At 41.3% G+C, this 26,586-nt stretch overlaps 1 protein-coding gene across 1 annotated transcript in view; it reads left to right on the top strand.

The window, feature by feature from the left end:
- The window catches only part of MAPRE2 (microtubule-associated protein, RP/EB family, member 2), an 87,708-nt gene extending 65,468 nt beyond the window's left edge, over window positions 1-22,240 (top strand). The window contains exon 5 of the mRNA XM_011943693.1: window positions 21,557-22,240. Within this exon, the coding sequence (XP_011799083.1) occupies window positions 21,557-21,726 (170 nt within the window). The 3' untranslated portion in view covers window positions 21,727-22,240. The remainder of the gene's footprint in view (window positions 1-21,556) is intronic.
- The last annotated feature ends 4,346 nt before the right edge of the window (window positions 22,241-26,586 follow it).

Below are 26,586 nucleotides of genomic sequence, written 5' to 3'. Positions count from 1 at the left end.
AAAGCCATTCTCTTTATACACAGTCTGCTTTTGTTCATCTGAAATTTAGAGCAAATGAATGGTGATGGTCAGCAGTCTGGAAAATTCACGTATCTGTATCACATTTATCTCACAGTGTTGCCAGGTCACTAATCTATAGCGGTAATTTTGTTCCCACCTCTAAGCCTTGGTCATTTCTTGATTATCTGCATTAGTGTACATAAGCAGTGGCTGGTATAATTGAAAACAGGTGATGGTCCTTAATTTTTTTTTTTATTTTGAGTTTGGAATACTTGATTTTTTTTTTAGTGGATTTATCTCTCCCCCAAAATTTCCTTAGGCCAATATTAAAATTAGCTTGCGTGTCCTAACTATTATACAGTAAGAGCAGTAAGTGGCAGCTCCCAAACATTTTGTATGACAGAGGGACCAGATTAGAGTGGAAAAAGTGATCCTGGAGTAGATTGTCACCATTATGATAATTAAGAAAGGACTTAGTCTACGTTAGCAAGAAAAAAAAATGTGCTTTTACATCGTACAGACTATTTATATAAGCATGCAGCAGAGATTGCTATGTATACAATAGATATATTCTAAATACTTGGTGCATCCTGTTTTTGTAGGAACATGCTAGATTTTTCAACCATTTTGATACAGAGAAAAGCTTTTCTTTATGATTCAGAGAAGCCTTAGAATAGTTTGGCTGTGGCTTCTCTGTGTGTCGTTGGGGACTTTACTGTAACAAGCTTACTGCATAAGCAGAGGCTGTCACCTACGGGGAAATGGCTGCTTGGTAAGTTTTATTGTCTACATTCTGAGGAGTTGCATCTTGAATTGGTTTTAATATACCAACCAGGGACATGTATTAAAATACACGTTTTCATAATGATAGATATGTAAGTACATGCATCATTGTGACTCATGATGTTTGTAAATTTATTGCTGTGAGCCATATCTGCAACTCAATATAACTGTTTGTGCGGATTGGTTTTTATGTGTGAACACTTACTAAACATAAAAGGAAATTCAAAGTTATGTAGTTACTATAGCAACAACAGCTTAGACACATTGCAGATTCACATACATTCATGTATTTAAATCAAACGCCCATATATAAATATAGTGTGATAGATTTAGAGTTGCTATGGAAATTGAGTTTGAGCTTTCTGCTTTCCTTAGGGACTTCAGTGTTTCAGCCTTAAAATCAGATTAATAGGAATGCTAGAAAAGTGGTTTCAAAAGGAAGCAACCTAAGTAGAATAGAATAAAGTATCTGAACAATCATAATTAAATCCCTAAATGTAGATTTGAATAAATCCTAAAGTGTTTTTCAAGAACATTGTTGACTATTTGAATATTCTCACAATTACTCTTAATGTTGGGTTTTCTAAGACTGTTTGTATGACTGTAAAATGTAATCATGTTTATTCGTTTATTTATTGAGCAATGTATGAGCATTTGTTGAGCACCTGTCATCTAAGTACTCATCACCTCTCACCTTCTTTTGGGAAATAAGAATTGCTTTACTTTGTTGGGGTTTTTGTTTGTTTGTTTTGCTTTTTAAGAGAGGCAGTAAAAATAGCAGTAAGAGGTGGTTTTTATCCTTGTCCTGATCTTGGCTTTATGGCCCAGAATATAGTCTTTTTTGGTCAATGGACCACATGCACTTGAAAAGAATGTGTATTCTGCAGTAGTTGGTTTGATAGTGCTTTAGAAATGTTAATTAGATCAAGGTGTTTGATAGTATTATTCAGATCTCCTATGTGTGTTTTTTCCTTACCTAATACCACTGTCAGAGTAAACAGATCTGTGTTTTATGGATTTTTTTGTTGTCCTGTTCTAACATTTGCTGCAGTCTGTTGAATTTCCACGCAATCATCATGGAATTGTCCATTTTTCCCTTTAATTCTCTCCATATTTGTTTCTTGTATTTTAGTACTCTATTACTAGATGTGTACATATTTGTGAGTGTTAAGTCATCCTGTTGAATTGACCTTTTTTGCCTTTTTTTCTTCTAAAAAATGGGATACGTGTGCAGAATGTACAGGTTTGTTACATAGGTATATGTGTGCCATGATGGTTTGCTGCACCTGTTGACCAGTCCTCTAAGTTCCCTCCCCTCACCCACAACGCCCAAACAGGCTCCAGTGTGTGATATTCCTCTCCCTCTGTCCATGTGTTCTCATTGTTCAACTCCCACTTATGAGTGAGAACATGCAGTGGCTGGTTGTCTGTTCCTGTGTTAGTTTGCTGAGGAAGATGGCTTCCAGCTTCATCCACATCCCTGTAAAGGACATGATCTCATTCCTTTTTATGGCTGTGTAGTGTACCATGGTATATATGTACCACCTTTTCTTTATCTAGTCTGTCATTGATGGACATTTGGGTTGGTTCCACGTCTTTGCTATTGTAAATAGTGCTGCAATAAACACACGTATGCATGTGCTTTTATAGCAGAATGATTTCTATTCCTTTGGGTATATACTCAGTAATGGGATTGCTGGGTCCAATGGTATTTCTGGTTCTAGATCCTTCAGGAATCACCATACTGTCCTCCACAATGGTTGAACTAATTTTCATTCCCACAAACGGTGTAAAAACATTCCTATTTCTCCACAGCCTCGCCAACATCTATTGTTTCCTGATTTTTTAATAATCACCATTCTGACTGGTGTGAGATGGCATCGCATTGTGGTTTTGATTTGCATTTCTCTAGTGATCAGTGATGTTGAACTTTTTTTTTTTCCCCATATGTTTGTTGGCTGTGTAAATGTCTTATTTTGAGAAATGTCTGTTCATATTCTTTGCCCACTTTTTGATGGTTTTTTTTTTCTTGTAAATATGTTTAAGTTCCTTGTAAATTCTGAATATTAGATCTTTGTCAGATGGGTAGATTGCAAAAATGTTCTCCCATTGTGTAGGTTGCCTGTTAACTCTGATGATAGTTTATTTTGCTCTGAAGAAGCTCTTTAGTTTAATTAGATCCCATTTGTCAATTTTGCCTTTTGTTGCAATTGCTTTTGACATTTTTGTCATGTAGTCTTTGCCCATGCCTGTGTCCTGGATGGTATTGCCTAGGTTTTCTTTTAGGGTTTTTATGGTTTTGGGTTTTACAATTAAATCTTTAATCCATCTTGAGTTAATTTTTGTATAAGGTGTAAGGAAGGGGTTCAGCTTCAGTTTTCTGCATATGGCTAGCCAGTTTTCCCAGTACCATTTACTGAATAGGAGATCCTTTCCCCATTGCCTGTTTTTGTCAGGTTTGTCAAAGATCAGATGGTTGTAGATGTGTGGTGTTATTTCTGAGGTCTGCTCCATTGGTCTATATGTCTGTTTTGTTACCAATACCATGTTGTTTTGGTTACAGTAGCCTTGTAGTATAGTTTGAAGTCAGGTAGTGTGATGCCTCCAGCATTATTCTTTTTGCTTAGAACTGTCTTGGCTCTACAGGATCTTCTTTGATTCCATATGAAATTTGAAATAGTTTTTTTCTAATTCTGTGAAGAATGGCAGTGGTAGTTTGATGGAAATAGCTTTGAATCTATAACTTACTTTGAGCAGTATGGCCTTTTTATTTGTGTGAAGTGTGTTCCTCTTTATCTTTGATAATATTCTGTGTCTTGAAATCTATTTTATCTGACATTAATCTAGCTACTCTAGCTTTTTTATGCTTACTATTGTATTGCATGGCATCTTTCTCCATGATGATTTAAATTTCTACCTGTGTTTGTCTTTATATTTAAAGTGTGACAGCATGTAATCAGGTCTGCTTTTTTATTCATTCTGATAATCTCTACTGTTTAATTGGAGTGTCCAGTCCATTTACATTTCATATAATCATGTAATTATTGATTTGATTGGATTTAGATCTACCACATTATTTGTTTTCTGTTTGTCCCCTCTGTTTCTTGGTTTGTTGTTTCTCCCTTCCTGTCATCTTCTGGATTTTTAAAATATTTTTTTAGGTTTCTATTTTAATTTACTTACCACCTTTCAGACTACACCTCTTTGCACTTATTTTTTAGGTGTTGCTCTAATGATTACATATATATTCTTGTTTTTTCACACTATCCTTAAAATTAATACTGTATACCTTTATGTAAAATGTGGAAACCTTGCAACCACCTCTCCCCATTGTTCTTTGTTATAGTTGTCATATGTATTACATTTATATACATTATGAACCTCACAAGATAATGTTACAACTTTTGCTTTAAACCTACACTGTCTAATACACGTTGGCTTTTGAACACTTGAAATGTGCTTGTTCATCATTAAAATGTGCTGTGTGTATAAAATGCATGCTGAATTTAGAAGACTCAGTGTGAGAAACAGAAAAAAACATCTAATAATTTTTGTATTGATTACATGTAGAAATTATATTTCATATATGTTGTATATATTTTGCATATGTTAAAATCAGTGGAGTTTTTTTTACCTTTTTGATGTAGCTACTAGAAAATTTATGTGGTTCACATATTTCTATTAGACAGTTATGCTTTAAACAGTCTTATCTATTGTAAAGAAATTACGGGAAAAGTTGTTTGTTTCATATTTTTACTATTTTCAATGTTCTACCTTTCTGAACACCCAAGTTCCCTACCAGTTTCGTTTCTCTTTAGCCTGAAGGCCTTTTGTTGGGATTTCTTATATTGCAGGTCCAGTGGCAAAAATTATTTTTGATTTTTCTTTTTCTGTAAATGTCTTTTTTTTTTTACCTTCATTCTTAAAGAATATTTTCACTTGATAAAGGATTCAAGCTGGGTTTTGTTTTTCCTTTTGTTTTATTTTTTGCCTGTAAGCACTTTAAAGATGTTATTCCACTGCATGTGGCCTCCAAAGATAAGAAGTGCATACTCATTCTACCCTGTATGTAATACATAGTTTTTCTCTAAGTGCAGTCAAAATTTTCTCCTTATCTTTGGTTTTCAGTAGTGTGACTATGATGTGCCTAATTATGGTTCTCTTTAAATTTATCTTGTTTTGGAGTTCATTATGCTTCCTGAATCTGTGAGTTTATGTCTTTGGGAAGATTCCAAGCATTATTTTTTCAAGTTTTTTTTCAGCTCCATTCTTTCTCCTATCCTTCTGGGACTTCATTTATCCATATGTTAGAGCTTTTGAAATTATACCAAAAGTCCCTGAGGCACAGTTGATTTTCTTCCCAGTACTTATTTTCTCTCTTCTTTAGATTAGATGGTTTATGTTGATGTAAATTCAAGTTTACCCTCTCTTTCCTGTGTCATCTTCATTCTACTGTTGTAGAAGTCTTCATTTTAAAATTTCAGCTATTGTATTTTTCTGTTTACTTTTTTTTCTTTCTCTGCTGAGTTTGCCTATCTTTTCATTCATTAGGAGCCTATTTCCTTTACTTCACTAAGCAGGCTTATGGTAGCTGCTTTGAAAGTTTTTGTCTGCTAATTCCATTATTCTGGCCATCTCACAATTGACATCTGTTGATTTTATTTTTCTTTGAGAATATGTCACATTTTCCTGGCCCTTTATATGTCAAATAATGTTGGGTTATGTCTTAGTTATTGTGAATTTTAATGCTCTGAAGACTGGATTTTGTTATATTGCTGCAAAGAAGGTTGATGTTTGTGAGTTAACAGGCACTTAACTCAATTAGAGTCCAAGGGAAAAATACTCAGAAAGTTAACTCCCATTCAAGGGGATCTAACCTTAGCCTCAAGCCTGTGCCTTTATGTAAGACTTCCTTTTCCTTGTTACTGCGAAGACGCACTAAATCTTCATTTACCTTTTTGAGAAACTCCTTAATTTAACCACAAATGTTGGTCTTTCCCTAAAACCATTATTTACTCTAAGAAATTAACTCTAGGACAGTCTATGATGCCATTTGACTTCCCAGAGCCCTGTAGGGTGGGTACAGTTACCCTTCTTGTCCCTTGATGATCTCGCCATCAAGATGAGTCATGCCTGTTTATTCTTACAGTTCGCCAGTAGATGCCTGCTTGGTACTGCTATTTTACAGTCCCCAGTCACTTATCCACATACTCTCCTAGCCAAGTCCCTTACATATGTCTTTAAGGATCAAATACTAATTTTAGAAATCATGTAATAATACAAGGAAGAGATGCATTTTTCTTACTAGCCCCATAATTAGCAAGACTTCTTTTCAAATAGATGTTAGTACTCATTATTATGCAGAACACTGTTTCTTTCTTTTCTTTTTCTTTTTTCCTTTTTTTAAATTGAGTCTCACTCTTGTTGCCCAGACTGGAATGCAATAATGCAACCTCCGCCTCCCGCATTCAATCAAGCGATTCTCCTGTCTCAGCCTCCCGAGTAGCTGGGATTATAGGCATGCACCACAATGCTCGGCTAATTTTGTATTTTTAGTAAAGACAGGATTTCTCCATGTTGGTCAGGCTGGTTTCAAACTCTCAACCTCAGGTGATCCACCCGCCTCAGCCTCCCAAAGTGCTGGGATTACAGGTGTGAGCCACCACGCCCGGCGGAACACTGTTTCTTTTACCCAACCCCTACCCCATATTAGCATTGCATCCTTTTGACCTGTTCATATTAAGAAACTATTCCATTGCTAAGCTGCATACCATTTAATGGCTACTCCCTTAGCTACATTAAGACTTGGAAAAAATAGAAATATTCTAATGGCTCAACTAATTAAATTCTTATAGAAGATCCCCTACTCCCTGGAAGAAGAGAGGTAGCAGTAGTTTTGTTCTTCTGGTTACATATGTAAGATGTATAAAAGACACTGCTAGACATTGAGATACTTTTCTCCTCAAAGAAGAACTGAAACTGCATTTCTCTACATTTTAGTCTGTTCAGGCTGCTGTAACAAAATGTCATAAACTAGGTAGCCTTGTATAAACAACAGAAATGTATTTCTCACAGTTCTGGGGACTGGGAAGTCCAAGACCAGTGCACCAGCAGATTCAGGGTCTGGTGAGAGCCCTGTCCACATATATGGTGCCTTCTGTTTCCTCAGATGGTGAAAGAGGCAAAGCCCCTTAGGCCTGTTTTATAAGGGCATTGATCTCATAGAGATCATGACCCATTAGACCTCCCAAAGACCCCACCTTCTTAGTACTGCTGTGTTGGGGATTAGGTTTCAATGTATAGATCTGAGGGGGACACAGACATTCAGCCCATAGCACTTACCTCTTATGATGATAAAAACCACAGCATAAAATACGAGCAGTGTCCTGCCTTGCCAGTACACTGAATATTTCCGAGTTTAAAATATTGAGCAGAGAGAAGAGCAGAAAATTATGAAGAATTCTGGAGTTTCAAATGGGAATCTCCTGGCAGTGTCTGTAGAAAAGCCCAAGGGCTTCTTCCTAGGAAGAGCCGTACATTTTTCATTGCCATCCTAATTTCTTTGCTTACTGAGATAGCATTTTTGACCTATGATTTACTAATTCAATTTGCAATTTTTAATTATTTTGGCTTTCTGGGTCCAAGTATGTACATTTAAAAAAACTAGAGTGTTTTAAAGCTTAGAGATCAAAACCTACAGAATGTTGTGGTACTATTACTATGCAACTCAAATCTGAATCTTAATATGAATAGAATTTTTCATGAAAGTTAAGGAAAATGAAAACATTTAAAATGTAGGAGAAGGCCAGGCACAGTGTGGCTCACGCCTGCGGTCCCAGCTTTTTGGGAGGCCAAGGTGGGAGGATTGCTTGAGCTCAGGAGTCTGAGACCAGCCTGGGCAACATGGCAAAACCCTGTCTACAAAAAATACAAAAATTAGCCAGACATGGTGGCACACACCTGTAGTCCCAGCTACTCAGGAGGCTGAGGGGGGAGGATCAGTTGAGCCTGGGGCTCAAGGCTGCAGTGAGCCATATTCATGCCACTAGACTCCAACCTGGGCAACAAAGTGGAACCCTGTCTCAAAAAAATAAAATATGGAAGGTGTCATCAGTAATATTAGCAAATATTTATTGAGCACATATTAAGTGTCAGCTGTTATCCTAAGAACTTAATATGTATTCAACAATTCTAAAAGACAGATCATATTATTACCCTCCACTTTAAAGTTGAGGAAACTGAGGCACGGAGAGGTTTAGTAACTTGCCAGGGTCACACACTAGAAGGAGAGGACTTAAGATTTAAGGCCTGACTCTGTGTTTCCAGAACCCATGCGCTTTCATCATTATATTATATTGCACCTCTCATATGTCATGGATGTGGTCTTGTTTTCTCCTCTTACCTCCTCCCCACACTATACTGAACCACAGTAAATTTCACAACCAAATTCAAATTACATGGTATATGGAGGATATAAAAAGCTCTGCAATGTTACTTAGGCTTGAGACGACAGAACACATGCTGTTCTATTGAGATGACATTTATTTTTTTATCGTGATTTTTCAAAAGTTCAAAAATATTTCCTTTCATCCAACCAGTAAGTTCTAGGGTGAGAGAGAGTTACTATACTGTAGAGTTACTGTCTACATTTATAGATGCAGGAAATGTTAAAACCATTTGTTCCAGGCCTCTTATTAGCTCAAAAGCAGAAGTGTATATAAAGCCAAGAATATTGAGCCCTAGATTAGTAGAATTACTAATCTCTGATTTCTTAATCCTTCAAATCAATTAGCTCTCCATGTGAATGGTCTTGGTGATTTGAAAGTGAAGGATGGACGCCATTGGCATGTATTTGGGCACGTAGAGTCTGTTCCTTCGCACAGGGCTCTGCAGAGGAGGGCGAGGGTCTCCATTGTTGTCCTCCCTGCACTGGCAGACCATCCTAGCCCTTTTCAAAATAGCACTGGGTCATTAATCTTATATAGATGTTCCTGATATGTGTTGAAATATTAATTCTATAACTAAACCCCATGTCCTCATCTGATGGATCATTCCTTTTCTCTCCATAGGTATAATACCAGATTTTACTTCCAGCCTAACTGTAAACCTCGCCAGACCACACAAGATGGTGACTTAGCATTCATTCTTAGTTTCCACAAGCATAATGTCATAGATTGTCTGTGAACCAACTTTTTTTTTTTTTTTGAGATGGAGTCTTGCTCTGCCACCCAGGCTGGAGTGCAGTGGCGCGATCTCGGCTCACTGCAAGCTCCGCCTCCTGGGTTCACGCCATTCTCCTGTCTCAGCCTCCCGAGTAGCTGGGACTACGGGCGCCCGCCACCGCGCCCGGCTAATTTTTTGTATTTTTAGTAGAGACGGGGTTTCACTGTGGTCTCGATCTCCTGACCTTGTGATCCGCCCGCCTCGGCCTCCCAAAGTGCTGGGATTACAGGCGTGAGCCACCGCGCCCGGCCCAATTTTTTTTTTTGAGACGGAGTCTCACTCTGTCGCCCAGGCTGGAGTGCAGTGGCCTGATCCCAGCTCACTGCAAGCTCTGCCTCCCGGGTTTACGCCATTCTTCTGCCTCAGCCTCCCGAGTAACTGGGACTACAGGCACCCGCCACCTCGCCCGGCTAGTTTTTGTATTTTTTAGTGGAGACGGGGTTTCACCATGTTAGCCAGGATGGTCTCGATCTCCTGACCTCGTGATCCGCCCATCTTGGCCTCCCAAAGTGCTGGGATTACAGGCTTGAGCCACTGGGCCCGGCCCCCTATTTTTCTTTATTATTGATACCTTTTTTTGTTACTTAGTATATTGGGCAGGAATCGAAAACAGCTTTGACTTGTAGAATTTTCTAGAATCCCTTTGAATTGGGTGAACTACACTATAACTCAACTCTGTCTTGTTCAATCATTGTTCCCCCATTGCCTGGCCCGTAGAAGGTCCTCATGTAATTATTGAGTTGATGAGTTTAAGCTGAATCTTTGCAGCGTTCATCTGGATCAAGGAAGATGTAGTACTCAGTCAACACATGGCTGTTTTTGAAGTGCTCTCGAGTCATATCCATTACCTGAGAAGCCTCTTACACTGTAACTTAGAAAGTATGCTAGTACACTATGCAATAGCTCAGAAAATGTTGCCTTTTGAAATTTTATTTCAATAGTTTTTGGGGTACAGTTTGTTTTGGTTATATGGGTAAGTCCTTCTATTGAGATTTGAGTGCACCCATCACCTGAGCAGTATACACTGTACCCAGTATGTAGTCTTTTCTCCCACGCTCCCCCCCAGCCTTCCCCACCCCTGAGTCCCCAAAGTCTATCATATCACTCTTATGCCTTTGCATCCTCATAGCTTAGCTCCCACTTAGAAGTGAGAACATGCACTATTTGATTTTTCATTCCTGAGTTATTTCACTTAGAATAATGGCCTCCAGCTCCATCCAAGTTGCTGCAAAAGCTATTATTTCATTCCTTTTTATGGCTGAGTAGTATTCTATGATGTATGCATACCACATTCTCTTTATCCACTCGTTGGTTGATGGGCACTTAAGTTGGTTCCATATCTTTGCTATTGTGAATTGTGCTGCTATAAACATGTGTGTGCATGTGTCTTTTTCATATAATTACTTCTAGAAAATGTTTCTTAACAGTTCCTACTTCTTGGATTCCTTGCCCTTTTTGTGAAAGCTTTACCTGAATTCTCATTCTTTTTTACTAATTGATCTAGTTTGTCAACAGATGTTTGATGATGCACTGTAAGAGATTCTGGAGATACACAGTGATTCTAACAAGACCCCTGTTTTCAAGGGGATTACATCCTAGTGGGAAAAGTTGACAATAAATAGGCAATAATAATAAAGGGAGGTGAGTTCCCTCAGCATGTGTAGGAAGAACACCTGGGGTAGTCTTAAACATCTTCTATAAAGGTTTCTGAAATAAGTGAAGTTCAAGCAAAACTTAATGAATAAGTAGATGTTAGCCAAATGGAGGTGTGTTGAAGAGCATTCCAGGCAGAAAGACAAGGATGCTGAAGTCAAAAGAATGGGCTCCATTCAGTAAAGTGCATATTGTTCAGTGTGGATGTTGAGATATGAGACTGCAGAGGGAAGCGGGGCTCTTCTTATTGCTAAAAAATAAAATCACAAACTTAGCAGCTTAAAATAACACTTATGCATTATTTTATAGATTCTAAAGTCCAGGCATATCTTAGCTGGGTTCTCTGTTTTAGGATCTCACCAGACTATAATCCAGGTATCCACTGGGGTGGTGGTCTCATCAAAGGCTCAACTGGGGAAAGATTTGTTTCCAAGCCCCCTCAAGTTGTTGACAGTTTTCTTGAGGCTGCAGGACCAAGGCTTCAGTTTCTTGCTGAAAGCACCCTCAGTTCCTAGAGACCACTTGCACCTCCTTACCTTATGGGCTTTTCCAATAAAGATGCTTACTTCATGGCAACTACTTCTTCAGGGCAATAGGGGAAGTCTCTCTGGCATGTTTGCCAGCGAGATGGTCATGTAGTAACATAATGGTGAGAGTAACTCCCATTACCTTTGCCATGTTCTGTGGGTTAGAGTCAGGTCACCGGTCTTACATACACTCAAGGGGAGGCTGTTATACAAAAACATGAACACCAGGAGGTGGAGATTATTAGGGTAAGGGGATTACTTTAGGATTTGTTTGTCACACTGAGGTTACACTTTATAGTAGGGAGTCATGGAAAAGTTTAAGCAGAAGCGTGCTTTGTATTATAGAAAACACATTAGAGAGGGCACAGTTAGAATCTCGTAAACCAGCTAAGAGGCTTTGCCGCAAACCACATGGGAGAAGACAGTGGCCTTAATGAAGGCAGTAGCCATGTGGGTGATGGAGACCCTAAGATGATACAGTCAGCAAAATTGGATGATTAATGGGATATGAGAAGTAAAGAAGAGGAGGAAATCAGGGATAAATGTTACACACATTTCTGACTTAGTAGTTGGTTGGTAGAAGCAGAGATACCTGGACCAGGAGCCTGGTGAGCATGGGGCTCACCTCGGAATTCTCCCTTCCCTGAGCTCCAGCCTGCCCTGTGGCCTCAGATCATGTCTCTCTTAGCAGGAGAGTCTGGATAAGATGGTGTTAATGGAGCACAGCAGGCTGGCCACCATCAGATAAACAACCACAAGCACTGGTCTTGCTAGTTGTCAGTCAATAGGGGCTCTGGCTGGAGTCTAAAGGACATATTATGAACTTAGTACTTACGTTCCCCCAAAATGACCATCCTAGTGTATAAGCTTTTTGGTAAATGAGTACTGCATACCAGGAGTGCAGTAGTACCCTCGATGTCATTGTTGTGGTAATGCCTGTGTGTCATCTGCCCAGCGGGCTGGCTCAGTGTGCTGGGCTCCGTCACCATCTTCCCCTTTTACTGCAGTGAACAGGCGTACTCCTCTAAATTATTGTTGGGATGGGGTGAGTGAGCCTCACCATTTCTGTTGCTCTGGAGAATGATCGAAGAATAATATTTTGAATGAAGATAGTGATTGGATTTGACACCTAATGTGTTTCAAAGGACACTTAATTTTTTACCAAGATGTGAGGTGTGAAAAGTCAGTAGTTTATCGAAAGAAATAGATAGCATGTTGAAATTACTATTTAAAAGATAAAATTTTTAATACTTGAGCCATTGTAAGATGCAGAACACTTTCCTGCATTTTTCCCCCTATGAAAAATTCTCTGAAACCGGAGTGACTCAAGCAGAGCCTGGAAAATACTGGAGAATCACATGATAGCTAAAAATAAGCACATCATCTCTAGCAGGGACAGTAAGCAGGGCAGAAGTAACTCGGTATGTGAAGGCTCACACTCATAGGACATGCTCAGGAGAGTCAGGCCCTCTGTCCTTTGAGACCACCGGTCAGCAAAGAGAGGTCCTCAGGAGCTGGTCATTCTGTGCTGCAGTAGCCATGCCCTTGGCAGGCCCCTGACCTGCAGTGCGCCTCACTCGTACGCTCTCCCAGGGGCAGAGCCACTTTTACACTGTAATGACCCCTAAACAGTGGATTGGGAGGGAAACAGGCTGACTCATAGCTCTTGTTACTGCCCGTTTTCTCTTAAGCCCTCCCCTTGGAATCAATAGCACATGCCATTGATCACAGAATGTCTTTTTGTTGCTGTTAACATTGCAAAACGTGTATTTTGTGAAATTGCTGGACATTTGGTGACTGTTCTGTAGGATATAGAATAGGGTTTCCTAAACTATACCATTGCAGGTACTTTACCAAAAGCACAACGAATCTTGTCTTAGGCACTCACTGCTCATACCCAGGGAAATTACTGCAGTAGCCCCCTAGCTGACCTTTCTGCATCTCCCCTCAGCCTCCCTGGTCTGTTCTCAACACGGCAGGCAAAGTGAGCTATTTGAAATGAAAGCAAAGCTAGATCATGTCACTCTGTTCAGGATCCTGCACTGGCTTCCCTTTTCCCCTGCGAGGTCCTTTTTGACCTGCCCTTCCAGTACATCTCTGACCTTCTATCTACCTGCAGTATCCCATTCTCACCCTGCCCCACCCACCTGACCTGGCTCCTGAGTGGGGAAGGCAGGGCCTTTGCACCCCGATTCAGCATTTCCTCTGCCTGGTCTTCTCTGCTCCTAGCTGTCCAGACAGCCACCTTCCTATCCTGCCTCAGGTCTTGGCTCAGGTCTCAGACTCACTGTGAGAGACCTTGAAGAAGGAAGGGTTACTCCTGCAGCTGGCATGTTCCCTGCAGGGATCCTGGAAGTTGTGACTATGGAGTTTGCTACAAGAGCTGTTGGCTTCTGTGAAGAATGAGACTTTTGAGCCACAGTGACCCCACACAGGAGGTTCTCGCCTCCTATATCTGTGCCAGACTGCTGCAGGACTCCCAGCAAGAGGGGCACCTGGCACTGCCCTGCTAGTGCTTGGTGTTCTGACCTCTGTTCTTCTGGGTGGCCTTGGTGTGAGTGTGACCCATGAAAGTACCATGGGTCTGAGTTGAAAAACGGAAACTCGAGGAAGAAACCGTAGTGGATGCTCAGGCCTTCCATGAAATTCCTATTTAAAATTGCTGCTCACCCACCCCCAACCCAGCTCTCTCTGCGCAAAACCCTGCTCTGATTTTCTCTTGTTCATAGCACTTATTTTCTAGTTTATTCTATCACTTACTAATTTATGTTATTATTTATTGTCTAGTTCCCCTGTTAGAATGTTAATTCCACAAGGACAAGCATCTTTTGTGTTTCATTCATTGTTTGATCTCAGCTGCCTGTTAGCTTTCTCAGGTGCATAATAGGGTTATGGCTCAATAACAGTTCGCACAAATGAATGAATTAGGATAATTTAGAAGAAGCACAGACGAAGATAGATAGGGAGTGCATGCAATGGAAGGAACCTATGCCTTGGAGCCCATTGGTGGGTTATGGGTTAATCACATTTTTTGGTTCCAAAAGCAAATTTGTTGAAGGTGAGCATATTTACATGATGCAGTTGTGCATCTTTATACAATAGTTGTTCACTGTGTAAAAACTGGGTTAATCAATTTTTGTAAAAATGTTCTTTAAATAAAAATGAGCCTTATTTTCTTAGTATTTCAGCTGTTTTATTTTCGTAGTATCTAGAAATGGGAAACAAGTGTACTTTCGCATCATTAGTTGAATCAGGTCTCATTTGCTGAGTAATAATAGTAATGTAAGCTACCATTTATTGAGCACATACTATGTGCCAGACCCTTGTGTAATCATTTTCCATGTATTAAGTCATGTACCCCTCCCAACTCTGGGAAGTTGGCACTGCTCTTCCTTTCTTAAATGTAAAGCAAGCAAGGTGGCCACAAAGCTACACCAGTCAGGAAGTAGTGGAGCTGGGACCCCTAGGAAGGCTCTCTGGCTGCTGAGCCCCCACTCTTGACCACTGCACTCACTCCCTCCCTAGAGGCAGGTGAAGGATAGGTCTTCATTCCCACGAGATTGGTGTGGCTCGTGCCTGCTGTGTGGAGCTGCCCCTAGCTGCTCAAGGAGGACTGCCCACTCCTAAGAGCCTCCACTGAAAAGGAAGAGCTGCAAACCTCACCACTGGCTGCATTGGTAAGAACAGAAGTCATAAGGGCTGTAAACTGCCAATTTCAGAATTAAAAAACCAGCCTCCTAATGATCTCATGAATCAGGGCATCCCAGAACCCTGTTAAAGTTTCATTTGGCCTGAACTCTGTCCACTGAGGTTTTTTTTTGCCCTAAACTCAGAGCAAATTACAGAATCTACAAAGTGAAAGTATGGAGGCAGTTTTGAAGGAAAGACCAGGTCAATGTAACTTGAATTTGCAGTAATCAGAATTCTGTAGGGACTGGCAATCCTTTTGCAGTATGAGGGTTCTGATGTCAGTTCAGTTACCGAGGAAGTCCTCTTCCTGTGGAATTCACTCTCCTCATCAGTCTAGCCCATACCCTTTCTCCAGCAATGACATTACTTTTTTTTTTTAACCAAGCTCATTATCTGTTAAAAAGTATAATCTCTTTGTCAAAGTGCAGGGGATAATAAAGTAATATCAGATCCATCCACAATGAATCAGTACAGATGCAGTGTATCTTCTGCCATAGTTATTCAGCTCTGGGTTTTCTTCATTTGAGTAAGAAGGGCTGGGGGGATGGTTTGGGAGGGGAAAGGGCTCTCAAAGTAGAGAAAAATTGGGAATGACCATAACCAGAAGAGTAGTGGCCGCCTGCCTGTGTGTGTGCACACGCTCATGTTTTTAATGTCTCTGTGGTTCTTGTCAACAGTATTAATGTCATATTTTTAGCTCCTCTGTTTATGATTTTGGCAAAAGGAATAATATGGCAGATTATGTGAAAAGAATTTCTAAATTCCAGCAGAGTCTTGGCCATGAAGGATAAAGCCAAGTCCAGTGCTTTGATTTGCTTCATCCTTCTGAGTCCATTGAGCCTCATATGCCCAACATGTTGCAGCATTTTCCATAAACATTAAGCAAGCTACTAGTTATTGACATTAGACACGGCAACGCCCAGGCTTCACTAAGGCAGTGAATCCGACCACTCCGAATAGTTTTACAACTATGGTTAAAATGTCTTAGAATCATATTTATACCCCCAAATCCTAAAGGCATTAATTAAGACACAACTGCTCAAAGACTAGCATTGTAAATCATGTCCAGTGAGCAGATTCAGAGAATTACAGGGACTTGGACAGAATTGATGCTTGTTTTCCTCTGCTTCTGAGATTCCTTTTTATTTTGAAAGGTAAAATTAGGGAGGTAGAAAAGCTTGAGGGCAAAATGGTTACTTGCAAACAGGGCCACCACTGATTATGTTCTCAGGACATCATCAAATGCAGCTTGAAAAAAAATTGAAATATTTGAATCAGCTGCAAGAAAAAAAAAATCTATATCTGTATTACAGCCAAAGTAGGTGCACTCTCTGTAAAAGCTATTATGTAAATGTTTTCCACATAAGCATCATTGAGCCAAGAGGCCTGGGAAAGGTACAGAAGTCAAATCACTGATGGAGTGGGGCATTCTGGGAAGCAAGAAGATAGCTTTTGAGGACTTCAGTATCTAAAACCAGGACTGGGGATGCTGTGAGAGACATGTTGAGAGCAGTTTACGAGATTGGAATACAGATGGTAGCTCACGTAAAAGTCTTCTATCAGTGTTAAGTTTATGACATTGATAACTGTGCAGTTTTGTGAGAACATTCTTGTTATATTGCCCAGGTAAGGGGGAAAGAGTATCTGGCAGCCCCAGAAACTTTAGAGTGTGGTTGTTAGAAGACAGCGAGACCTAGAAAGCAAATAAACAAAAACAAGTTCTTCACTCTAAAGAGTTATGCTATATGTTAGGATGTTGTCTATTATTTATTCTGAAAAGGAAAACATGAAATCATTGAATATAATGAGGACAAAAGGTTTCATTTTTATTTTTATACATTTAGTATTTCTTAATCATGTGACAGCTGCGAGGGGTAAATTACTTCCATTTCAAATTGCAGCTTGTGATGATTTAATGAGCCCACTTTACATTTATTTGAAAACGAGCTTTTAGTTTAACTGTTAATTATGGGGTTTTTGTTGTTGTTGTTTTTTACCCAAACCTCGGAAGATAACTAAACTCTTTCCCATGCCTTTCCTGTTCTTTAATTTCTTCACATTTATTCATTTGAAGGTAAAAATGTAGTTAAGTAGGCCTGATCTCACATATCCTCATGCCTCATTTATTTTCCTCTGTTATCAGTTTTTCTCCAAACAGTAGAATTTCAAGATCCCTCTCATTTTAAATATCAAATACTAATTACCTAAGTGATTGATTATTAAATGTTTAGAATTTTTTCCATTTCTTCCTTCACTCAGCCTGCACTGTGTCCCCATTAGCAAGGCTTAAGGGTGGGGCAGAAGCAGTTCTTCCTTCCCACATGTGTGTAGGTGGTGGAGCAGCACAGGTTGCCAAGCCTGATTTTCATCGCCTGCACCTCTCTCATCTCAAAGGGATCCAGGAGGTGCACATGCTGTGTGCCAGTGGGAGAGCCCTGGGGCCCTCGGCCACCACCTGACCTTTGCCTGATTTGTGAACACAGATGCCATTTTAGGGCCGAGACTCTGCTGAACCACAGCTTGGCGAGTCCAAGCCACACAGGCAGGTTGAAATTGGGCCCTGTTAACAGCAAGGGATATTTCCTCAAGGGAAGAAAACAAAACAAAGCAAAACCTGTTTCCCCAAGTGACTGTGTGTGGCTAGAAGGGGGAGAGCATCAGTAACTGCAGCAGCTGCACCCTCCCTCCCTGCCATGAGCCGTGCTGAGCTGAGCGCCTCCCGCGGTCGCGGTCGGGGATTCTCCCTGCGTGTCTCCTCACTGCTCTCCTGGCCAGTGTCCTCGGCTTCTTCATAGTTGCTCTCCCTTGAAAATGTGGCTTTGCCCAGGGGTTTGGCTTGCCACAACCCCTTCTACATCTTATCAAACATTTCAGTTTTTTTTTTTCAAGCTCTATTTGATGATATCCTGAGAATATAATTAGCGGTAGCCCTGTATTGTAAGCAGTCAGCTTCTGTGTCTTCCATCACTTTTTTCTTTTCAAATTTACATCAGACTGGATAAGGCCAGATACCAGAACATGAGTATGTCTGATGATCCTAGCTCAGTTATTGCAACCACTTTGTTGTTGCTGACCTGCCTGTGAAAGACTGCCAGGGTGGGTGGGTCATCACTTGCTATCTAGGGAAGCCCCCTCTGCAAGGTTGTGGCCCTCAGGAAGGGCCAGTGAGCATGGCACAGGCTTGGACAGCCCAGCACAGACCACTCAGAATTAAGCATATACTGACTGACTGAGTTTACTCCACCTCTCCTGATTCTGTGTAGGTAAGGAGCCTAAGTAATTTACAGAAGGTAATCTTGAGAGGAAACCAAGGAGGAGCTCTCTTTCTGGGAGGCTGATGGTTTTTATTTGGTTTCCTCCTTGTCTTGGTGGTTCTTTGTGTCTGTGACTTTGACATTGGCATCAGCTCCTCAAGCTTCCCCCAGTGTCCTTACCCTGAAGAGATGCCTCTGCTAGGTCTTATATAATGAATTGTAAAAACTATTACTGAATGTCTCTGGGTTAGGCACTGTGATTGGTGGTGAGAGCATAAGGTGACTAAAACAGATAAAACTCCTATGTCCTGGCGTTTCCACTCGTGGGAGAAGTAGGCATTAAAGAAATAGCTGTACCACAACAGTGGAAAGTGTTCAGGGCACTTTGCCCTTCCAGACAAAGTGACATCTGAGCTGAGACTGGAAGGGTGGTAGACCTACTTGCTCAGAGGAGGTAGGGGACAGGAAGGAGGCAGAGGGAATACAGCCTGAATTGCGTGGTGTATTAGAACTATTAGTTCTTACAGTGCCATAAAGAACTGCCCAAGACGGGATAATTTATAAAGAAAAGAGGTTTAATTGACTCACAGTTTCTCAGGGCTGGGGAGGCCTCAGAAAACTTAAAATCATGGCTGAAGGAGAAGCAAACATGTCCCTCTTCACACGGCAGCAGGAAGGAGGAAGTGCCAAGCAAAGAGGGAACAAGCACCTTATAAAACCATCAGATCTCGTGAGAACTTACTCACTATCACGAGAACAGCATGGAGGTAACTGCCCCTCATGCTTCAGTTACCTGCCACAGGATCCCTCCCACAACATGTGTGGATTATGGGAACTACAATTCAAGATGAGATTTGGGTGGAGACACAGCCAAACCATATCACATGGGGTGGTCATGGAGTCATAGAACACTGGCTTATTCCTGAGAACATTGAAGGTGCCACAGTGGGAATTCTTAGATAGCTGTTGCTCATGTGAGAACTCAGCTGGAGAACAAAGACTGCATCTTAGGCATTTTTAGGGGCCTCCAGTGCATGGCCCATGGCAGGCACTTAATAAGTGTAATAAGTGTGTGTGAGGGGTGTTGATCATAGGCAGTCTTCGCACTGCTTTCTGTTAGGCTTCCTTTATATTAAGATATGAGGTATTGCTTATAAAAAGATCTGAATGAACTTGATATTTCCGAGCTGTCTCCCCATCTGTTAGGCTAGTGGCTGCCTCAGAGAAGACTCTTTGCCAGATCAGGTGTCCTCACCCTGCCTCCCCTACCTGCTCGTCTACATTGTTTTCTTTATCCAGTTGGTTTGCCTTTGGGTTAAAGAACTTGGTCAGCAGGATATGGAAGTAGTGTTCCAGGAGTATTTTATATGGGCTTCAACAGAGATGAAGAAGGTTCCTCACGGCCATATACCAGTCACAAATAAAGCAAAACATCAGCCCTCTAGAACGCTTGGGAAGCTCTTCTGCATAGGTGAGGTTTCCAGGGATCTGCAGATTTACCCTGAGAAATTCAAACTATTTTAAGTCTTTCCCAATTTAACCATTCTCATTTTAAAGTATATTAGGCACCTCCCTGTGTTTTTAAAGAAGTTTATTTTTAAAAAAATTTTTTAACAGAAAGGCCTGTATTTTAAAGGCTGTCATGCTGTCAGTGTTTCTAGAGGGTGTGACTTGCATCCAGAGCTAACGACCCCAGGCACCTGAAGACACAAATATAAATTTTATGGTCTTCCTGTTTTCTATTTTGTAATTAGGATGTTGGTTGAAACTTGTAACTGCTGTCACATACCTGTCTTTATAACCCTTCGGCTCTTGCTAATCTGTTGATACTAATAAACTGTGAAGTTGGAAATAAACTGTAAAACTGGCAACCATATCACTAAAAGTTTTATTTACTTATTTATATATTTAAACTTTTGCTCTTTAACCAAATACATGTTCAGTTGAGCATTGTGCTATGCACTGGGGTTACAAAGATGAATAAGATGTGTTTCTTGCTCTAAACAAGAGCAGGGGTTGGGGTATTAGGCCAGTGGGAGCACAGAGAAGGAGCACCTACACCAGACTGAAGGGATGGTGGAAAACAGAGATGCCACTTCACGGGGACTGTGTTCAGAGGAAAAGGGAATGGACGGGCCCCCAGTAGTGGCTTGGAATTTCATAATCCATGAAGTACGTTGCGTATACATTGGGACTTCTATTTTGGCCGCAGAGGCCATTCTTGTGTCTGTGCGTTGTTCTAGGTAGTGAGAGTCTGCTGTGAGCTGAGCTCCAGATAGGTGAGGTCTTACCTGAAACCAATGGTTTTTCATTTTTCCACTTCATAACATTATTAGTGATGCTAACTGAATCACTTGCTTAAGGTGCTGACCCTCAGATCTCCCCATTGTAAGGGTGTATTTTCCCCTTTAGAGTAACACATGTAAATATCTTGTTCCCCAAAACCCTCTCACCTAAAGTTTACACGTCCAATGATGAGCCCTTTCTGAATCGCTTATTAGTTACGGATGTCACAAAATTGTGATTTATTTTCTAGTTCCAGCATTTCTTGTGCATTTACTGACTGCCAATGTTCCTTAAAAAGGATTGAAAAGATCTTTATATTCTTTTCTCTTCCTTCTCCCTCTCCCTGTCTTCCAGCCCATCTCTCTTTCAGTCATTATAGATTAATAGATTTTATTTATCCAGTTCATTACAATAAATGAAGCTATTGTTCTTCCTAATATTCAAACTGTCCCAAGTGTGACTAGTGGGGAACCCCTTCAAGCTGTTAGTATTAATCCTGGAGCACCTCCTTGCTTTTTGACACAAGGTATCCTCAGCTTACCCTGAACATTCCCTGCCCCATCCCTAGAATCAGCCATTTCTCAAGAAGCCCTTTTATTGCAGAATAACATTTAGAAACCAAGGTTTGGGCATCAGGAGTGCCCGCTGCTATGGAGATGTCATTGCTCTTAGGCATTTTAGTGGCTAAAGCTAGGAAATGTTTTAAAAGAGAAAAAAATACATTTGTATTGATACTTCTTCTGAAGTATTAATCGGTTATAAGATCTTTTCTCTTGTTTGTTAGAAATTCAATTAGGGTGATACTTTTAAGCTTATCTAAAAACCTTTCCTCTTAAAAATCTTAAAATTTGTTCTCTTACTCTTACGTCTCCAGAAGGAGAAGGGACAATGGCATTAACCTCATGTTACTTGAGGAAAAAAAACAGCACTCACAAAGGTGAGATAAATTGCCCAAAACAACCATACTTTTAACTGTATACACTCCTGTTGAAATATTTGTACTCCTTCTGTATGGGAAGGGATCACTGGAGGTATCTCTTATATGTTATAGTAAGCTTCTTTTATATCATTCATTTTCTATATATCTAAAACACATTTTTAATATTACCAGTATTTAGCATTTATTCTGATTGCTTTCAGGTGCAGCTAAATCAAGTCCAGCAGCTAAACCAGGATCCACACCTTCTCGACCCTCATCAGCCAAAAGGGCTTCTTCCAGCGGCTCAGCATCCAGATCTGATAAAGATTTAGAAACGCAGGTCATACACCTTAATGAACAGGTAATGCATCAGCTCTGGCCACACCTCTAGGAGCAGTGACGTATGTAAGAGGTAGGGGGCCTAGGATCCCCTAGGACTGGGGTAAGGGAGGGAAGGTAAGGAGGAATCCTTGGTTTCAAGTAAGAAAGAATAAAAAGAATTGTTCTGGAAGACAAAATCAGTAGCCCATGATGAATAAAAAGTGTTAGTCACAAATCTCAAAGTTGTACATTAAGATGGGGCAGATGGCTTAGCCTTGCTGCAGACTTCAGGCCACCTTCCCCTCCCCTGTCCCTCAGGGCTGTCATGAGCTCCCGCTAGACCATAGTCCATCCTGCCCACCTCTGGCCCTTCTAGATAGTGCTGCATTGCATTAGGGTGAGTCTGTCTCCCTCTCTCTCCCTCTCTCTCTTTTTAAAGGCTGAGTCAGGGTTAGTCTGTCTCCCTCCCCTTCTCTTTTTTCCCTCCTTCCTTCCTTTCTTCAGCTATTAGTAGTTGAGCTCATTCTATATGAAAGATATTACGCTTAATGCTGGTAGTATAATGGTAGTAAAATAGATACCTTTCCTTCCGTCATAGAACTTGTAGATAGCAATTGCACACAGTAGGTTATTACACGAGCTAAACAAAAAACCTGATACTTCCCACAATGGCAGAAGTTGGGTGCTGCAGGAGCACCGAACCCAATATTTGGGGGATCTGAAAGGCCACAATTGTGTTTTAAGTAGAAGAGCTTTCCTTTTAATTTAGCATTCCTCACAGTTATGGTAAAATCTAGCTAGTTCCACTGTCTTTGAAATTTTCATTATAAACTCTTAGGTACTTCTCATCTTTCCTAAGATTATATGTAGCTTAAAAGTAATAAAAGCAACGGGTAGTGGAGGGCCCATACAGGAGAGCCTTTTATCCTGGCTACCCTGCCGCTATGAGAGGAGCCTTTACTCCAGGGCCCCAGGCTGTTCCCAGCCACTCACTGGGCCAGTCGTGGTGATTAATCTTATTCTTGATGAGCCAGCAAGAGTTTGGAAACAGCTTTTGTGATAATTGTATATTTGTAATCAAGAATCTAGTTTAATGAAGGCAGTTTCTTAGCTAGGGTGTTTCTTTGCAATTCTGATCACTTTATGGAAAAAGGTGTAAAAACTTAAGCCATCCAGAAGGTAGGACTTGGATTTGGAAACTGGAATGTTCTGATTACCTGCTGATTCTCAGTTTGAGTCCTGTTTCCAATAATGACTTCTTCTCAATTAAAAGGCAGTAAGGACAGTCATAAAGAGCCTTGGGCCACATGTCTCAGGCTCCAAGAAAATCAGAGTAGACCTAAAGGCTATAATGCCTTGGACCTAAAGTTGGTCCTCCCATATCCATGGGTTACCACATCTACAGATTCAAGCAACCAAGTATTGCAAACATTCAAAATAAAAAATAACGATACAAACATAAAAACTAATACAAATTAAAAACAATACAACATAACTATTTACATAGTATTAGGTATTATAAGTAATGTAGAGATAATTTAAAGTGTACAGGAGTATGTGCGTAGGTTATATGCAAATATGATATCTTATATTGTCGTATATCAGGGACTTCAGTATCCATGGGTTTTTATATCTGAGGGACAATCTGGAATCAATTCCTCTCAGATACCAAGGCACAACTGTAGAACTCTTTTTCCTTAAGGAACCCAAATTCTTTTGGTATCTTTCTTATCTTGTGTTTCTTTATGACTCCTCCCTCTCTTCCCCGTCTACCACACCCAGTGTCCCACCTCTCCAGCGCAAAGTATGACCACGTGGAAACCTTGAGGTTCTCTCTCCCTTACAGCCTGACCCAGCCAGCCCCACTTCCTCTCCTTGGGGCTGGCTCTAGACTCCCATTGGCTCTCCAGATCACACACAGAGCCCATCCCCAGGGAACCCAGACCTCTAAAATGCCTCCACTAAACCATCCTACCATCCACAATGCCACTCAGAGAACCGAGTGAGAAGAGAGAGGAATGGTCCAGTGCCACCTTCCTGTTATAATCCCTTCATTACTTCCAAAAGGCCTCACTCCCCATTTCTGCCCCCTGATACCTTCACACCGAAGAATGTGCCTCCCCCTGTCTGTCCCTCAGAAGGAAGACACACCCTGCATTGTGAGTCCTTCAATCAATATTACTGAGCACTTACTCCAAATTTATATCCATGGTTAACTGTTGCCGTTCCCTCCTTTTTCTGTCTTGGAGCCAACAGGATGCCCCTCGAGTCTGGGAGGGGGCCCCACAGGCATCATGGTGTTGGAACAAAGAACACTCAGGTGAGGAGAGGCTGAGGGGAGACCCTGATGCTGAAGGGTGAAGCACAGTCTTCATTGAGAAAGGGACAAGTGCCATAAACTTGGAGGATTCTCATTTGCTTGGCCTCTTGCATTTTCTCAGGCAATTTCCCATGATGCACTAAAGAAGTAATACTATGCTAGACCAGTCCCATGAGAGAAATGAATCAAAAGACATACAGTAGGAAAAGTCATAAACAAAATAATTAGGGACTTGTTCTGGATAGTGGGTTAGCCAACCAGAAGTGGGTTGGAGTCAGTGGATTAGCCAACTGGAAGTAGGTTGGTCATTGCTCAGGGAGCGCAGGTGAGGCCGGGAATGGGTGTCGGTTAGCCCAGGCAGAGACTATAGCCATCACTGAAACAGCAAGGCCTGCAGGAACCTGCAGTCAAATGGCCACACTGGGAGGAGTTGGAAGAATCATAAAAAGAGAGCTGCTTCTCCTTTTCTAAGATCCATCTCCAGCATCTCCTTCATTGCTTAAGCATCTGCCACAACACAAGAGGGATGAGGCTGGCATTGGTCTTTGTGAGTGGGACTATGACAGTGGAATTTTGCTTGCCAATTGATCTTTCATCATATAAGTTAGCTAGTGTTGGTTTTTACTAGGGAATGTTGGTAGTGGCAGCTGTTACCTAATGCATGTGGAATATCACTGAAGCCTGATTTGCACTAAAGGTTTGTCTGGAAAAGCTTCAGCTATTTGTTCAGTGTGCAGAACAAAGCCCTAGGGGGCCAGACAGACCTAGTTTTCGTGGGTGGGATGTGTTCTTGCCTGGTACAAGGGGCTGAGGGGTGGTGACACACCTAAGCCACCCCAGATCATCTGCTGGCACTAGCACGGGATTGAGATGGATTTTGTGTCCAAACCTGGGGAGAGGTTGGTTTGTTTTAAAGCAGGAAAGAATTTCCAGAATAAGAGTTTTCTTTTTTCTGGAATTTAAGCTGGTCACCTTCACTTTTTTTTTTTTTTTTTTTTTTACATCTTACAAATGTGCAAGCTATAGTATTAATAGAAATGAGTTAAAAGCAAACTGGTTCTCCACTGCTTTGCAAGCAGCCACCTGGGGGTGTCAGTGAGGGAAACCCTGAATCTACAGGATGGATATGGTTTGCCAGATGCACAGGAAGAGGATGGATGCTGCATGGGGTCAGTGTGTGTTTGAATGAATCAGTAATTCCAGATGGATAAAGCATACACAAAGGCCCAGAATCATTAGAGGGAGAGAGCAGGAAATTTTGCATTCCAAATTAATTTTTTGAAATTCTATTAGGGATGATTTTTAAGATAATGACAGAGAGATTTTACCTAAGGAGGGCCATGAAAGATTTAATTTACCACCTGAAGCATATACCCTACATAAAAATAAACAAAGGGTTTAAGCAAATGGAGATCCTCAGAGACCAGGAACAGGGTAATAGTTTGGGCCTGAGTGTAGCTGCTGTGCCTGGTAGACCGAGATTTGAAGCCAGATCTAGTCACAAGCCCATCAGGGTTTCTTTAGCTCTGGGTGTCCGAGTTCTTGGACCCTCTTTTGACCACTGCCTCCTCCCTTCACCTGGACTGATCTGTAGCCACGCTGAGAAGCTGCACATCTCTGGAAACTCTGTGAACCAGGATCGAGAGGAAGAAAGAAGGAATGAGGGTTACTGTGGTGAGGGAATAGGCCTTCCTTGCCCTCCTGCCTTCCCAGTGACATACCCAAAGCCCGAACTAGAGAAACTGAGACAGATCCACTCAGCCAGGCTTTCGGTCTCACCCAGTTTTCCTCGTGTCACGAAGCCCCACTTTCTCCCTGGAGAGCGTTTGTCTAATGTGGCTCAGTGTCATTTGTGAAAGGGTCTACAGCTAAGGGCGGCTTCCATGCAAGTGATCTAAGGGAGGGAAAGTCCTCAACATAAATCTAAATAGCCGTGCTTACAGCCTCTCTCTTCTGCTTCTCTTTCCGCCTCCCATTCTCCATTTCCTGCAGAAGATGAGCAAGTATTGCAGTCTGTTCAGGCTGCTAGAGCAGAGTACTGTAGACAGGGTGGCTTATAAATGACAGATATTTACTTATCACAATTCTGGAGACTGGGATGTCCAAGATCAAGGCACCAGCAGATTCAGTGTCTGCTTGAGGTCCCATTCTTCATAGATGGCACCTTCTCTTTGTCTTCACATGCTGAAAGGATGAATGAGCTCACTTGGGCCTCTTGTCAGGACACTCATCCTATTCATAAGGGCTCTACCCCCATGACAGCCACCTCCCAAAGGCCCCACCTCCTAACATCATCACCTTGGGTGTTAGGATTTCAACATACACATTTTCAGGAGATACAAACTTTCAGACCACAGTAACCAGTTAGAGGAAAGATGTGTTCCAGCCTATGTTAGCAGCAGACGAAAGCTCACTCCCAGCCTGCGTGGAACCGCACAAGCAGAAGGCCCACTCTGTCCCTGGTTAATAAACGCTCAGTTGCCTGAAGGGAATGATCAGAGTGCTGTGGAGAATTGGACGTTTTGGCCCAGGGTCAAGCTCCAGACAACAGCCCTGTTGTTTCTCCCTCAGACTTACACATCGGTTATTTCTGCCCCTCTCTCTGTCTCT

The sequence above is a fragment of the Colobus angolensis genome, unplaced genomic scaffold (genome assembly GCF_000951035.1).
Source record: "Colobus angolensis palliatus isolate OR3802 unplaced genomic scaffold, Cang.pa_1.0 Scaffold220, whole genome shotgun sequence".
Lineage (NCBI taxonomy): Eukaryota > Metazoa > Chordata > Mammalia > Primates > Cercopithecidae > Colobus > Colobus angolensis.
This window is presented reverse-complemented; position numbering and strand designations above follow the sequence as displayed.